This window comes from Rhineura floridana, chromosome 3, assembly GCF_030035675.1.
Source record: "Rhineura floridana isolate rRhiFlo1 chromosome 3, rRhiFlo1.hap2, whole genome shotgun sequence".
Lineage (NCBI taxonomy): Eukaryota > Metazoa > Chordata > Lepidosauria > Squamata > Rhineuridae > Rhineura > Rhineura floridana.
The window spans coordinates 215402224-215417834 of record NC_084482.1 but is presented as its reverse complement, the minus strand read 5'-3'; the positions used below and the strand labels follow the sequence as shown (position 1 = coordinate 215417834).

General features: G+C 42.2%; 2 protein-coding genes across 2 annotated transcripts in view; one reads left to right on the top strand and one right to left on the bottom strand.

Annotated features, from left to right (window-relative positions):
- LOC133381641 (zinc finger protein 420-like) overlaps positions 1-5391 on the top strand; it is a 37382-nt gene extending 31991 nt beyond the window's left edge. Inside the window, exon 7 of the mRNA XM_061620988.1 lies at positions 2810-5391. Within this exon, the coding sequence (XP_061476972.1) occupies positions 2810-3861 (1052 nt within the window). The 3' untranslated portion in view covers positions 3862-5391. The remainder of the gene's footprint in view (positions 1-2809) is intronic.
- LOC133381633 (zinc finger protein 420-like) overlaps positions 1-15611 on the bottom strand; it is a 42602-nt gene that overhangs the window by 18169 nt on the left and 8822 nt on the right. The window contains exon 6 of the mRNA XM_061620981.1: positions 13618-14985. Within this exon, the coding sequence (XP_061476965.1) occupies positions 13618-14985 (1368 nt within the window). The remainder of the gene's footprint in view (positions 1-13617; positions 14986-15611) is intronic.

The following is a 15611-nucleotide window of genomic DNA, read 5'->3' as shown; positions in this document are numbered from 1 at the left end:
GTCAGTAAGGCTCCTCTGTTGTGAAATTCTATACACAGTGTGTGTATACAGGCATACCCCGCTTAACGTCGCTTCACTTAACGTCGCCTCACTATAACGTACATGCTCCATAAGCCTGTATTTCTCCAGAAACACAGCTAGCAAACCACTTACAGGGTTAGGGTGAGGCGCGGCAGCGCAGCAGCAGAGGCTTTAGCGCGTGGGGGTGGAAATAGACGCAATCGCACCAGCACAAATCAGCTGGGAGGCGCGATCGCAATCAGGTGGGAGGCGCGGCAGCGCAGCAGCAGAGGCTTTAGCGCATGGGGGTGGAAATAGATGCAATCGCACCAGCGCAAATCAGCTGGGAGGCGCGATCGCAATCAGGTGGGAGGTGCGGCAGCGCAGCAGCAGAGGCTTTAGGGGCTTTGAGGCTCCGCATGAAGGAGAGGGGAAAAAAGTTTTAAAAGGTAGTGCTTCACTTTAAGGACATTTTCGGTTTACGTACTCACTCTGGTCCCATTGAGTACGTTAATGCGAGGTATTACTGTATGTGTGTGTGTACATAGATGCATACATACATACATACATATATATTTATATATATTGTTGTTGCTGTTGTTATGTGCCTCCAAGTCGATTACGACTTATGGCGACCCTATGAATCAGTGACCTCCAAGAGCATCTGTCCTGAACCACCCTGTTCAGACCTTGTAAGTTCAGGTCTGTGGCTTCCTCTATGGAATCAATCCATCTCTTGTTTGGCCTTCCTCTTTTTCTATATATATATATATATATATATACACACACACACACCAGAGCTTGGAATATATATATATATATATATATATATACACACACACACACACACATTTAAAAAAGTAACTTTTCCAAGCTCTGATATACACACACACACACACATACACACCCAGGCCTTTTGAAATGTAAGATTTAGAGTTGCTGGGAAAGTGGAAGTCACTTTCTGGTTGGAGAAAGAGACCACTGAGAACGCAGAGTGAGCATATTTTATGACTGGGCCAAAGGACCATCCACCTCAGAAATGAGGCAGGCTTTTACTGGTGTCAAGAGTCCCATAAATAAATTAGGCTTTTGCCTTCCTGGAAACATCTGTTCAGGAGTCCAAAGATGCTCTCCTTCAGAATCAGCCTTCCGTAAGGAACTCTGCAAACTAGTTACAAACTGGTGAAGTTAGATTGACTTTATTGATTTTATTTAACCTCGTTTTCTCCACCACCACCACCCCAAAAAAACCACCAACATTGTTTATACTTTGGCTTCACTGGGTTTTATATGCAGTGATCTGGCCTGTGTCACTATAACAGAACAATGTGCTAAATACAGACCAGAGAGGTGGTACTATTTATTTATTTTCATTTGATTTATAGCCCCCCATTCCTCCCAGCAGGAGCCCAGGGTGGTAGAATCCCATACCTGCCTAGTATTGTCAACTCTTGACAGGCAACATCTCACCAAAGTCTCATGCCCAGCACATCCAAGGGCTTCTTCTGAAATCCTTTAGTTCAGGGATGGGACATACGTCTAGCAAGGATACCCACCTGTAAATCGCCATAATTATGAAATCAGATGACAACATGAAAGGGTCTCGCTGAGCATTTCAGGCTGCATTGGCAGAACTTTAGTTTCCAGATCACGTGAAGTACTAATTCCCCTCTATTCGGCACTGGTTGGGCCTCATCTTGAGTACTGTGTCCAGTTCTGGACACTGCACCTTAAGAAGGATGCAGACAAACTGGAACGGGTTCAGAGGAGGGGAGCAAGGATGTTCAGGGGACTGGAAACAGCCCTATGAGGAGAGACTGAAAGAACTGGGCATGTTTAGCCTTGAGAAGATAGGATAACACTCTTCAAGTATTTGAAAGGGTGTGACACAGAGGAGGGCCAGGATCTCTTCTCGATCATCCCAGAGTGCAGGATATGAAATAATGAGCTCAACTTACAGGAAGGCAGATTTTGGCTGAACATCAGGAAAAACTTCCTAACTGTTAGAGTGGTACGATAATGGAACCAATGACCTAGGGAGGTGGTGGGCTCTCTGACACTGGACGGGGATGCTTTGAGTTGGATTCACTTCCAACTCTAGTATTCTGTGAGCATCTTTGAAAGCCAGCTGTCAGCCCAAGCATTCTCAGTTTGTATTCATGCAGACATTTTTTGTACGCTGTAAGCGCTCATCAGCTGATTGGCACTGAGAGAGATCTCTGCAAGACGAAGAGCAATTGAGAGCACATTTTTAGCTCTTGATTGATTGATTGCAGCCATGTCTTTCCCTGCCTACCCCTGAGGTCACAGGTTTGGGGAAAACATCCTCGCAGCTCAAATCAGGGCCCCTGCTGAGCCTTATTCTGCCCATGGGCTGGAGGTTTCCCAACACTGCTTTAGCTGAAGACGTCCGGGGCTGGCCTGCAGAGGGCATCCTCTGCCATTAACTGATGGAGCCCAACTTTTATTTTTGATCATATTTGTTTTGTTCCATTCCTCCCAATAGATCAAAAGAGCATCTTCATGGTCTAAATATAACTGTCTGTAGTACAATAGGTATCAGTTAATGTCATCCAACAGAAGCAGTTAATGCACTAGTGAGATCTGCTTCCCGTCTAAGTCCCTTCCATTGTTCCTTTATCACAATTGTTAATAGGCATTGTTCAATAATTTGGGGCTCCATTTCCTCACAAGGGTCTAATTGTTTCTGTCTTCAATGCTGAAGGTGACAAATTGGAAACCAAGAGTAAGAGAGATCACAAAAAAACCCAAACAGTGGAGAAGCCATATAAATATTTGGAGCGTGGAGAGAGCTTCAGTCAGAGCTCCCATCAAAGAATTCACAGTGGGGAGAAACCATACCAGTGTTTGGAATGTGGAAAGAGCTTCACCTCCAAAACAAGTCTCACTTCCCATCAAAGGATTCATACTGGGGAGAAACCATATCAATGTCTGGAGTGTGGAAAGGGCTTCACCTCCAAAACAAGATTCACTTCCCATCAAAGAATTCACAGTGTGGAGAAACCATATCAGTGCTTGGAATGTGGAAAGAGCTTCTGCGAGAGTGCCAATCTTACTTCCCATCAAAACGTTCACACAACATATCACTGCTTGGAATGTAGAAAGAGCTTCACCTCCAAAACAAATCTCACTTCCCATCAAAAAAATCATACGGGGAAGAAACCATATGAATGCCTAGAAAGTGGAAAGAGCTTCAGTCAGAGTGCCAATCACACTTTCCATCAGAGAATTCATACAGGAGAGAAAGCATATCACTGCTTGGAATGTGGAAAGAGCTTCAGTCAGAGTGCCAATCTCACTTTGCATCAGAGAATTCATACAGGAGAGAAACCATATCACTGCTTGGAATGTGGAAAGAGCTTCAGTCAGAGTGCCAATCTCACTTTCCATCTGAGAATTCATACAGGGGAGAAACCATATCACTGCTTGGAATGTGGAAAGAGATTCAGTCAGAGCGCCCATCTCACTTTCCATCGGAGAATTCATACAGGGGAGAAACCATATCACTGCTTGGAATGTGGAAGGAGCTTCAGTCAGAGTGCCCATCTCACTAAACATCAAAACGTTCATGCAAGGGAGAAACCATATCACTGCTTGGAATGTGGAAGGAGCTTCAGTCAGAGTGCCCACCTCACTAAACATCAAAACGTTCATGCAAGGGAGAAACCATATAACTGCTTGGAATGTGGAAAGAGCTTCAGTCAGAGCGCCCATCTCACTTCCCATCAAAACATTCATACAGGGAAGAAACGATATCAGTGCTTGGAATGTGGAAGGAGCTTCAGTTGCAAGAGAAAGCTCACTGCCCATGAAAGAATTCACTTAGGAGAAAAAACATAAGAAAGTTGGCAGCAAGTGCTACCGCACGCCTTGGTCCTGTGGCCTTTAACAATTGGGCCTGCCACTTTGCTCCCCGCGACTTCCAGCACCTGCTCAACAATTATGCTGGTATTTGTCCAAAGAAACTGGTGGTTCGCATTTCAGACGTGCAGATTAAAACCATTTACCATCCAAAATGACCAAACGATGGTGAACATCAATCTGAGTGGCGCGATGCACATGCTGCTTGACATCAACTACAAGTTTCCGTACGTGTCTGACCAGATGCAGTGGGGGTACCTGTCTCCCCGAACGTGGGTCATCACCACCTTACTCCGTCATGGTTATTCTACAGGATGCAACATCCTAGATGAAGTGGTCGAACCACCCTGCAAGTTCTTTGTCCTGGAATCTCACACACACATGCTGTTGAAGAACGGGGAAGAGACTGAGGTCACGTACAAGTTTCCTCCCCACAAGGGTCGAAAGCTCACCCGACCAGCCAACTTTATTGGACGAGAAGGCAACCCGCTCTACGGTCAGTATACCATGCACTGGGTGAACACCAAGACCCACAGCTGTACTGAAGCAGCTCGTCGAGAAGCCATTGGTGTTCCCATGTTTGGCAACATTTAGAGTCCGGTTTACAATTACATTACTACAGGTGTGGTCCTTCCATGAGAGCAATTCACATCTATGAAGAGCTGGATGATGCCTGCCACAACCCCAAAGATGAAAGCCACCAGGAAGAAACCATGTCGGGCAATCCTGACTATCACCTGTACACTGAATTGGATATAAGCGAGGTCCATCCTGGCCACTCCCAGATATCTCAGTTGGGAGCCCGCATGTGGCCCAACAAGATGATTGTCATCGACCCTGAAAAGAACGTCAAAGGGGAGGATGCTGGGAAGTCGTACATGCACAAAAACTCCATGGCTGTGGGGGCAGGCAATGCTTCTGGGGATGCCCACTTTGTCTCCCATGTCAATCCTGATGGTTCCTACTCCCAGTGTGACACCCCTCTCTCGAAGGCCTCATCCCCCTGCTCCCTGGCATGATGTGGAATAATCCTCCCTTCGTGTATTGTGGACCTATTTGGGCTATGAAACCGCATGTTGAAGAACATGCCTGGTGTGACATAACTCATATGGGCTCTATGGCCATTTCCCGACCACCTCCATAAATCTTTCTCAAAATCAAAGAGGAGCCCACCATCTCTACAGCAACCCAAGTCATGGAAGACGAACAAGGCAAGAACGACATCACCATTGACTCCTATCTCAGTCAAGAAGCTATGTTCATGATATCTTACAGCATCAAATGGGAACTTGTACCCAAGAGACAAAATAAATGGAATTTGGAAAACCAAGTCACTCGAGGTCTAGAGAGTATTATGAAATCTTTGCACCTACACACGATGGAAAATACATCAAAGCCTCCATCGCTTCCGGAGTCACCTCAGATACCATTTATTAAACTTACTCCCACGCAAACCCGCAGTCGTAACCAATCCTTCAATAAACACAGGATTTTGCTTTCAGCATTCAATGAAGTCTCGCAACTCTTTCTTATCTTCCTCCACTCACTACACTCATACTAGTGATTTTGCTACAATGACCCGCCCCGTGGTTTACATCTCTTGCACTATGGTTACGCGGGCATGTTCAAGTAAGCCTGGAATTGGGCATGGTACTTCTGAGAACAATTGGGCTAAAGGGAGTTGGGGGATACCTCATCTTAATATATGTTATGAGGCTTGCCAATTAATGCATGTGGCATCCTCGATGAAAGAAGAGGAAACCCCGGTAAGTATAATTCCTGTCCTGAAACATGAGTGTAAGATAATGCAATGGATTAACAATAAATTCACATATACAACCGATATGTGGTTAAAAAAGGAAGGCTCAACTAGCGTTAGGAACGTCTCCAATTATACCACTTCAATATCATCCAGGGTTCAGAAATAAGGGGAGGGTGTATAATCTACAATCATGGAAAGCCCGAAACGTATATCGCTTAATAGACTTTTTCAGTACTGACAGGGCACCAATATCATTAGAAATGTTGAAAAATAAGCTAGGAAATACCCCATTCCCATGGTTATTAGGATGCCAACTTTGATCATTCCTCCCAAATTCAAAAACTAAAAGGGAAGCTATGAGACAGTTAACTATATTTGAGAAAATTTTAATAGGGACTCTAACGTTGGTATCAGGATTTATTTCTAGATTTTATAAACACTGTATCTGACTATGGTCAAAGAGAAAGAATGGAGGAAATCTAATTATTATGTACATGTTTGATTTTATTTTTGTAAGCCACCCTGAGTGCCCTATTATAGGGTAGAAGGGCGGGATAGAAATATTTTAAATACATAAATAAATAATAGGGAAATGGAAATAGAAAATGAAGATTGGATCAAACTTTGGCAAAACCACCATATAAATATCTTTTGTCACAAACAAGGGAACTCTCACTAAAATTAGCACATGGCTGGCATTTAACTGCCCGACAGCTCTCATTTATACATCAAGGATCCTCCCACATGTGGTGGTGTTATTTATTATTATTTATTTGATTTTATATCCTGCCCTTCCTCCCAGTAGGAGCCTATGTGTTGGTGAGGATGCCAAAGGATTGGCACCTGGAACCACATGTGATGGGAATGTGTAAAAGTAAAAGCATTTTGGGAGAAGGTCTTTTCAGATATTTTATTAATAATCAAACAAAATATTTCTCCCTCTCCCTATTTGGCTCTTTGGAATCTGTGCTTAAGGTGTTGGACTCTGACCTGGGAGACCAGGGTTCAAATCCCCACATAGCCATGAAGCTCACTGGGTGACCTTGGGCCAGTCACTGCCTCAGCCTCATGAAAACCCTCTTCATAGGGTTGCCATAAGTCGGAATCGACTTGAAGGCAGTACATCTACATTTTTTAATGGTGCTGATAGAGAGATAAAAACTACAGAGCTGGTCACACATTTATTGAGAGCTGCAAGGGCACTGATAGTGAAGCATTGGAAGGTATTCAACCTGCATGGTTTAGATTGTCTGGCAAATAGCCCTGCTAGAGAAAATATCACATAAGCTGAGGGCATCTAGGGGACAAACTACAGAAGATCAGTCCTTAGCAATATGGTAGGACTTTATTTCTTACCTATGACCTGGGAGACCAGGGTTTGAATCCCCACACAGCCATGAAGCTCATTGGGTGACCTTGGGCTAGTCACTGCCTCTCAGCCTCAGAGAGAGTCAATGGTAAACCTCTGAATACCACTTACCATGAAAACCCTATTCATAGGGTCGCCATAAGTCAGGATTGACTTGAAGGCAGTACATTTACATTTATACACATAGGTACTCAATACCCTTGGTCTGTGTAGAAATATGGATCAGATGAGTAGAACTTTGTGGTAATTGGGTAAATGGAAAAGGGAAAGAAGAAATGAGACCACATAATCAATTGTAAAGTCTGATTCTTTGTATACATGGAATAAATCTGTAAGGCAATTCAGTACACCTGTAATGTTCTAAATGAATAAGACAGAAAAAATCTTTTGAGTATGTACATGGAGTTATGTTTTTATCCGCTCCTGATTGTAATTTATATTTTGTAGATTAATTTAACTTAGTTCTGTTTGTTTTGTTTTGTTTTTTTTAAAAAATTCTTTTTAAAAATCTAATTTTATTAACAAATTGTAATGTTGGCATAGCAAAATAAAAGAATATTATTTTGAGGGGGGGAAGTCTTGAGAGATCGTCTTACAGTGTCCCAGAACTACTTCTTGGGACTTGAAGTAGTTTTCCTATCTGTATTATCTAGGCTCCTTCCGGAAGAAGGATGGAGATATAAATTGAATAAATCATCAACATCATAAATAAATAAATAAATATTTTTTTAAAAACCAACCAAAAGTAAAAGAAAAATGAACTGAGAGACAACCAAGACATTTTATTTATTTATTATCAAATTTATTATTTGATTTGTATCCTGCCCTTCCTCTCAGCAGGAACCCAGGGCGGCAAACAAAAGCACTAAAAACACTTTAAAACATCAGAAAAACAGACATTAAAATGCATTAAAACAGAACAACTTTTAAAACATTTTTTTAAAAAAGTTTTGAAGGCTTAAAAATAAATAAATTCAGGCCTACAAACACTGGACTTTACAACAAGCGAGTGGGGTATGCAAGTTAAGTGTAATTCATGCTCCCATATTACATACAGATTCTGCACATTCCATTCTCATCTGCACCACCCCCTCCGCCATACTATCGTTTGTAACAGTGGCTGGTAAGGAGTTCTCTGCAGAAGCTCTGCCACCCTGGGAGAAGACCTGCCCTGACCCTTTTACCCCAAAGGGATTTTGGAAGTCTGCACCTGCCTAGACCTGTGTTGAAGGCAGGGCTGTGGAGTCGGAGTCAGAGTCGTGGAGTCGGAAGCAATTTGGGGTGGAGTTGGAGTCGGTAGAAATGTACGGACTCTGACTTCAAAATAAAATTAATATAGGAGTCGGAGTCAGACAGTAGAAAAATAGAGGAGTCAGAGTCGAAGGTTTGACGTACCAACTCCGCAGCCCTGGTTGAAGGGGAGGAGTCCACACTTCTGCTTACAAAGAGGCTCCAAAATAATAATAATAATAAAATTTTATTTATTTATTTATTTTTAAAACTTATATACCGCCCAACTAGCAATAGCTCTCTGGGCGGTGAACATAAATACAATAAAATACAGGAAAATACAAAAGCATCACAATCTAAAATCAAATTTCACAATCTAAAAACTGCATGACTAAGATCAAATTAGATCAAACATTACCATCATTAAACAAAAAATTAAAATGCCTCGGAGAATTAACGGCCACTCTAGGCGATGTACAGAAAATTAAAATATAACATATAAATACAAATACAACATCAAACTCTACTTAATCTAAACCCGCCCACATCTTTACAGAATAAAACTAGATTACCCAAAAGTCCCATAGGCCCGCCTAAACAGCCAGGTTTTCAATTCTCGGCGTCCGCTCAGAATAATGACGTTTTGTAGGAGATATAGTAGATGGTTTTCCTTAAGGGCTTGTGGGGGATGTTAATGGTTACTTTTTTGTTTGTTTTTAAAGATTGTTTTATTATGTTCATAACATTAAAAAGTTATTTTTGCTTGCTGTTATATTTGTTGTTATGTTTTGTCGCTATGTGCCTTCAAGTCGATTACGACTTATGGCGACCCTATGAATCAGCGACCTCCAATAGCATCTGTCATGAACCACCCTGTTCAGAACTTGTAAGTTCAGGTCTGTGGCTTCCTTTATGGAATCAATTGTTGTTAAGTTACTCTTCCATTATTTTTGTTATTAGGAAATTGTTTTTGCAATTGTTTTTGAGATATATTTCTGTCCACCTTGCTGTAAGCTGCCTTGAGCACAACTTTTTGTGGAAAGGCGGCATACCAATAAAATGGTGAATGAATGAATGAATGGTTGAAATTTGCCAAAGTGTTTTATACATTTATACTCACAAGAGCCCTGCAAAGTGAATCACAGGGCAATTTTAGCAAAAACAAGAAGAATTGTAGCAGCACCTTAAAAAATTTATTGTGGCATAAAAAGCTTTCTTATGCTACAGCCCAGTTCATCAGATGTTTCATTCTTGATAATCCATGAAAGTTTATATAATAATACATTTGCTAACCTTTAAAGTGCTAGTGGACTGTTTTGTTTCTGCTGTAAGCCATGGCTAGTTGGCTACCACGTTTGATTGAAAGTGTAAATGTAAATGTACTGCCTTCAAGTCGATTCCGACTTATGGCAACCCTATGAAGCCAGGGAGCTTCATGGCTCTGTGGGGATTCGAACCCTGGTCACCCAGGTCATAGTCCAACACCTTAACCACTACACCACACTGGCTCAATTGAAAGCATACCAGAGTAATATTTGGGGCTTTTGAGTTTAGAGAAAAGGCGAATCAGGCATGATATGATAGAAGTGTATAAAATCATGCCTGGCAGGGAGAAAGTGGATAAAGTTTTCCTCCCTCTCTCATAACACTAGAACTCTGAGACATCCAATGAAGCTGAATGTTGGAAGATTCAAGGCAAACAAAAGAAAGGACTTCACACAGCCCATGGAATTTGCTCCCACAGGAGATTGTAATGGGCACCTGCTTGGATAGCTTTATTAGGCAAATTCATGGAGGATAAGGCTATCCCTGGCTACGAGCCAGGTTCTACCTTCGCTGTTGGAGGCTGGATGCTTCTGACTACCAGTTGCTGGAAACCGCAGGAGGAGTGCTCTTGCCCTCAAGCTCTGCTTGCGGGCTTCCCACAGGTATCCATTTGGCCGCTGCGACAACAGGATGCTGGACCATTGCCCTGATCCAGCAGGCTCTTCTCATGTTCATACAAAAAGCTTCTGGCAGATAACAGGAATTTTATAGGCTCCTTCCAACTTTATTGTTAATATGATTTTATGATTTTAAATTAGGTCTCCAGATCGTCTGATGGGCTGGCTTTAAAAAATAAAATTGTAAAGGCGAGGTTCTTGCTAACTGCCTTTCTGAAAAAAAATGTGCAGGTATGATTAGTGGAATGAGCATGCACAGAGTGTGCCTGCATTATCTATGTGGAACCTGTGTTTGTATTTAAGAAGATGATTTCACAACTTCCATTGCCGGCCAAAAAGAAACACAAGTCCCAGCATGCCTTTGAAGAAAGCCCCCCTCTTCCCTCTCAGCATAAGGCTTTTTACTTCCATCACCTTTGAAGAAGGGCAAACTGCTGCAAAATTGGCAAACACATTAAAAATAAAGCAAGGTCTCCCAGTCCCCCATGCCCCATCCAAAAACCAAAAATGGTATGAGTAAAAAAAAAAAAGTTTTGCAAACAAGAGACTCACATTGTGTCTAGTGGTGCACATTCACACAAAAAGCCACATCAGAGAAAGCCAGCCAAACAGCAAGGCTGCTCAGGGAGCAAACATAGTCCTGTGGGAGGGTTAGATTTAAATAAGGAAGGCTGGCCTTTTAACAACAAAAACACAACAAGCTCTGTTTTCCTAGGCTAAAAGCTTAGGCTGTTGTAGGTGAAAAAGACTCAGCTGAAAGTTCCAGCTTTTGTTTCAGATTAAAAGTAGCTAAAAAGGAGATGTCAAATCTAGCATGCAAAGTACCACTTAAAACTATTGGGTAATTTGCACTTTAAGAAGTGTGTTGAGTTCTCTGAACAATCTCTTCATGATCTTCTCCGCACAAGATTTACATTGCAGCAAGAACATGTTCATTAGAGAAGATGCCAGGGTTTGGGGACCTAACACTAGATATACTCAGACTAGAACCACTGAAATTAACGGATATGTCTAATGGGTACATTAATTTCAATGAGTGTACTTTGAGTAGAATTTAGCTAGATGCAACCCATGGATCAGATTTGCACAAAACAAATGAGCTGTACATTTCATACAAACACCGCTGGCCAAGGCAGAATGGGAAGAGATTATTGGGGGTTGTTAATCAGTGGATCTGGTCTATGCATCAACCTTCACTGGATCCTTCAATCCTGGTTCTATTTGCTCAGCAACAACCCAGTGGAACGGGGCGGCAAACACAATCCATGACTCGAAACCACAAACTCAAAACTAAGACTGAAGCACACACACCAGTTTATTGATGTACATAGCTTAAAAAATATACATGTTCTGTGAAAGTGCCTTCAGCAACAATGAGTGGAAGTCGGCAAGCTAATCTGGAGAGTGACCTACAAAAATAGACATGCTAGTAGAAAGCAAAGTCACTTTCTCTACAAGTGCTGCCAGTTCCCCGTGAGGGCCAGGTACAGTTCTCTAGTGAAACCAGCAAGGCCGGCCCCCTTGAATGCACAGGATTGAGGCTTCCTGCTTTCGCCCTTTACCCGTATCTACTCAGAGTCCTTATATGCTGAATGTTAGGTCACCTATGCTTGTAGGTTTGCAACAGAAGTCATCTGGAGTAGGCGGATAATAGTTGGCGATCCCACCCAAGTTTCTTGGATCTTGGGAGGTATCTGAAATATTTAATTGGGAGTCTGACTTCAGACAGCAGAATATTCTTAGAATATGCTCTTTATTCATATCTTGCACACTACAGCTAATAAATGCGCTCTAAGTGGCTTTAGCCACCATATCAGAAACAGAATACTAAATCAGCATATAATTAGGTGATGTATACACTCACTTAGCATCAAAGATTCTGAAGATACAAAATTACTTAGGTTACAAAACGCGTATACCAGAAGCCTTATAACAGAGACACCATGTTTACATGCTAAGGCTAGATCCCGCTGAGCCGAGATGGGTGAGCAGGAGTGCTTGGTCTGTGCAGAGCTATAGCGAGCAAAAAAAGCCCCTCCCAAACTAAAAATAAACCTTAAGACAAAAATAAAAGGTTAGAACGCATGGCAAATGAATAGGACATCCAAGAAATCAACACATTTATTTTAATTTACACTTATTCAGGTGGTGTACCAAACAGTTGTTTCAATATGTCTACTCTGAGTAGAACTTGCACAAAACCGATGCATTCAGAATAATATAAACAGTACATTTCACACAGACATTGCTGGCTATGGCCAGAGGGGGAGAGCAGGAAGTGGAATCAGGAGTGTGAGTGTTTTTCTTCTTTCCTCAGACCAGCTAGGGAACCAGTTGGACCTTTGGTCGGCAAGAGACTACAAAAAGTTCTAAAGGAGGAAAAGGAGATTGCAGGGAAGCTGAATGAATTCTTTGCATCTGTCCACACAGCAGAAGATATAGAACGGATCGCTGGGCCTGAACAACGTTTCATGGGAAGCGAGTCCAAGAAAATGAGGCAAACAGTGGTGACACTAGGCCTTTTTGACAAATTTAAAACAGGTACATCGCTGGTCCAGATAGCATCTACCCAACCGTTCTCAAATGGAAGCAATATAATATTTTCCTATATGTCTGGAAATGTATGGGGACCCTTCTTAACAGTCCTGTGTGGCACCTTCAAAACTAACCAGTTCAGATTGTAATTCTGTACATACTATTAGAGAGCAATCCCCATTGAATTCAGTGGAACTTATTTATTTAACAAAATTTATATACCACTTGATTGTGGGGGGAAACTCTTAAGCGGTCTATAAAAGACATTAACGTCGATAAAATAGTAAAACAAATAAAAACATGTTTAAAACAATTAGAACAGCAACAGACTAAAAAGATTAAAACACATCAACATCTATGTGTTTGGACAGGCTTGCCTAAACAAAAAAGTTTTAAGCAGGTGCAGAAAATACAGCAAAGGTGCCTTCCTGATGTCAAAAGGAAGCATAATGTATAGTTATTGTGGCATGAACCCAAACCAGAAATTGTGACAGCAATTCTGAACCAAGGTAAGACACTTAGGCGCTAAGTATTTATATAACTGTAATGTTTAAGTGTCCACTGTTTCTTTGCAAAGGAGGTGGATAGTGAGAGAAGGAGATCAGGTTGAAGCCACACTGCAATTCTCCTAGTGGAGAAGCAACAGTGACAGCAGGGACCTTTTCTGATCCAAAGTAAGACACTTTTCAGTTTAGTTAGATACTGAGTATTTGCACAACTGCAATGCTTAAGTGTCCACATGAACTTTGCAAGAGAGAAGGATGGGGAGAAAACCAGAATACCTCATTTGCCACACCTATGTGACCTCCTACCAGGCCTACCAAGTCCAGTGACCAACAGCCACCACTGCTTTTATGGGTTTTCTCCTACATGAATACTTCGATGGGAAGTGAGACTTTTTTTCCATCTGAAGCTCTTTCCACATTCCAAGCACTGATATGGTTTCTCTCCACTGTGAATTCTTTCATGGGAAGTGAGAGCAGAGCTCTGACTAAAGCTCTTTCCACATTCCAAGCACTGATATGGTTTCTCCCCACTATGAATTCTTTGATGGTTAGTAAGGTGGGATCTCTGACTGAAGCTCTTTCCACATTCCAAGCATTGGTGTGGTTTCTCCCCACTGTGATTTTTTTCATGGGAAGTGAGGTTGGACCTCTGATTGAAGCTCTTTCCACATTCCAAGCACTGGTATGGTTTCTCCCCACTGTGATTTTTTTCATGGGAAGTGAGGTTGGACCTCTGATTGAAGCTCTTTCCACATTCCAAGCACCGATATGGTTTCTCCCCACTGTGAATTCTTTGATGCAAAGTGAGAGCAGAGCTCCAGTTAAAGCTCTTTCCACATTCCAAGCATTGATAGGGTTTCTGCCCACTGTGAATTCTTTGATGTTTAGTGAGAGCGGAGGTCCGATTGAAGCTCTTTCCACATTCTAAGCATTGATATGGCTTTTCCCCTGTATGAATCTTTTGATGATGAGTAAGGTACTTGTTCAGATGGAACCTCTTTCCACATTCCAAGCACTGATATGGTTTCTCCCCACTGTGAATTTTTTGATGATGCCAGAGGTTTGGCCCACTATTAAAGCTCTTTCCACATTCCATACAGTGATACGGTTTCTCTCCTGTATGAATTCTTTGATGAGCAGTGAGACTTCCCTTCTGACTGAAGCTCTTTCCACATTCCAAGCATTTATATGGTTTTTCCCCACTGTGAATTAATTGATGATGCCGGAAGTTTGGCCATCTACTAAAGCTCTTTCCACATTCCAAACAGTGATATGGTTTCTCTCCTGTATGAATTCTTTGATGGGCAGTGAGACTTCCCTTCTGACTGAAACTCTTTCCACATTCCAAGCACTGATATGGTTTCTCCCCGCTGTGAATTCTTCGATGGTTAGTGAGCTGGGAGCTCTGAACGAAACTCTTTCCACATTCTGAACACTTGTGTGGTTTCTCCCCTGTATGAATTCTTTGATGATTACGGAAGGCTGAGTTTGTTTTAAAGCTGTTTCCACATTCCAAACATTTGTACGGCTTCTCCCCTGTATGAATTCTTTGATGGGAAGTGAGAATTTCCTTCTCATTGAAGCTCTTTCCACGTTCCAAACATTGATACGGTTTCTCCGCGCTGTGAATTCTTTCATGGGAAGTGAGAGTGGAGCTCTGACTGAGGCTCTCTCCACACTCTAAATATTTATATGGCTTCTCGACTGTGTGGATTTTGTCCTGGTCTCCCTCATTCTTGGTTTCCATTTGAGCACCTTCTGCAATAAAGACAGAAATTGATGTGAGGTTTAAAAGGAAAAGGATTCCTGAATTACTCAACAACTTCAATTAACACTTTTGAAAAAGGAAGAACTAAAGGGCCTTTGATGGGAGGCAGATCTCATTGCAGAGTTAACTGCCCCTGTTGAGTGAGAGCAGGTGTCACAGTTGGATGTGGACTGGAGAGCTGGGTTCAGCTTCTCAGGGATGAAACTCACTGGGTGGTCCCGGGCCAATCATTCTCACCCTCAGTCTGCCCTACCTCACAAGGATCTTGTGCAGGTAAATGGAACAACCATGTGCATCCTCTTCTGAATGTTAGGAGAAATGAAAAGATACACATATGATAAAATAAAAAGGTTAGGGCCCATCGTTCAGTGGCAGAGCATGACATTTGCATGCAAAAAGTCCCAAGGCAAACTCCTCAGTTCTTTAGCTAAGACAGCAGTGGGGAATCTCTGGCTCACAGAGTTTGGGCCAGGCAGCAGTTTTAATTTGGCCTGTGAGTTTTCCCCAGACCTTTGACATTCAGTGGGCAGGTAAAGACATGGCTGCCAATGAATTGCTTAAAGTGCATTCCCGATTGTTCCTTGGGAAGTGAGGTTCCCTGTCAGCACCAATCAGC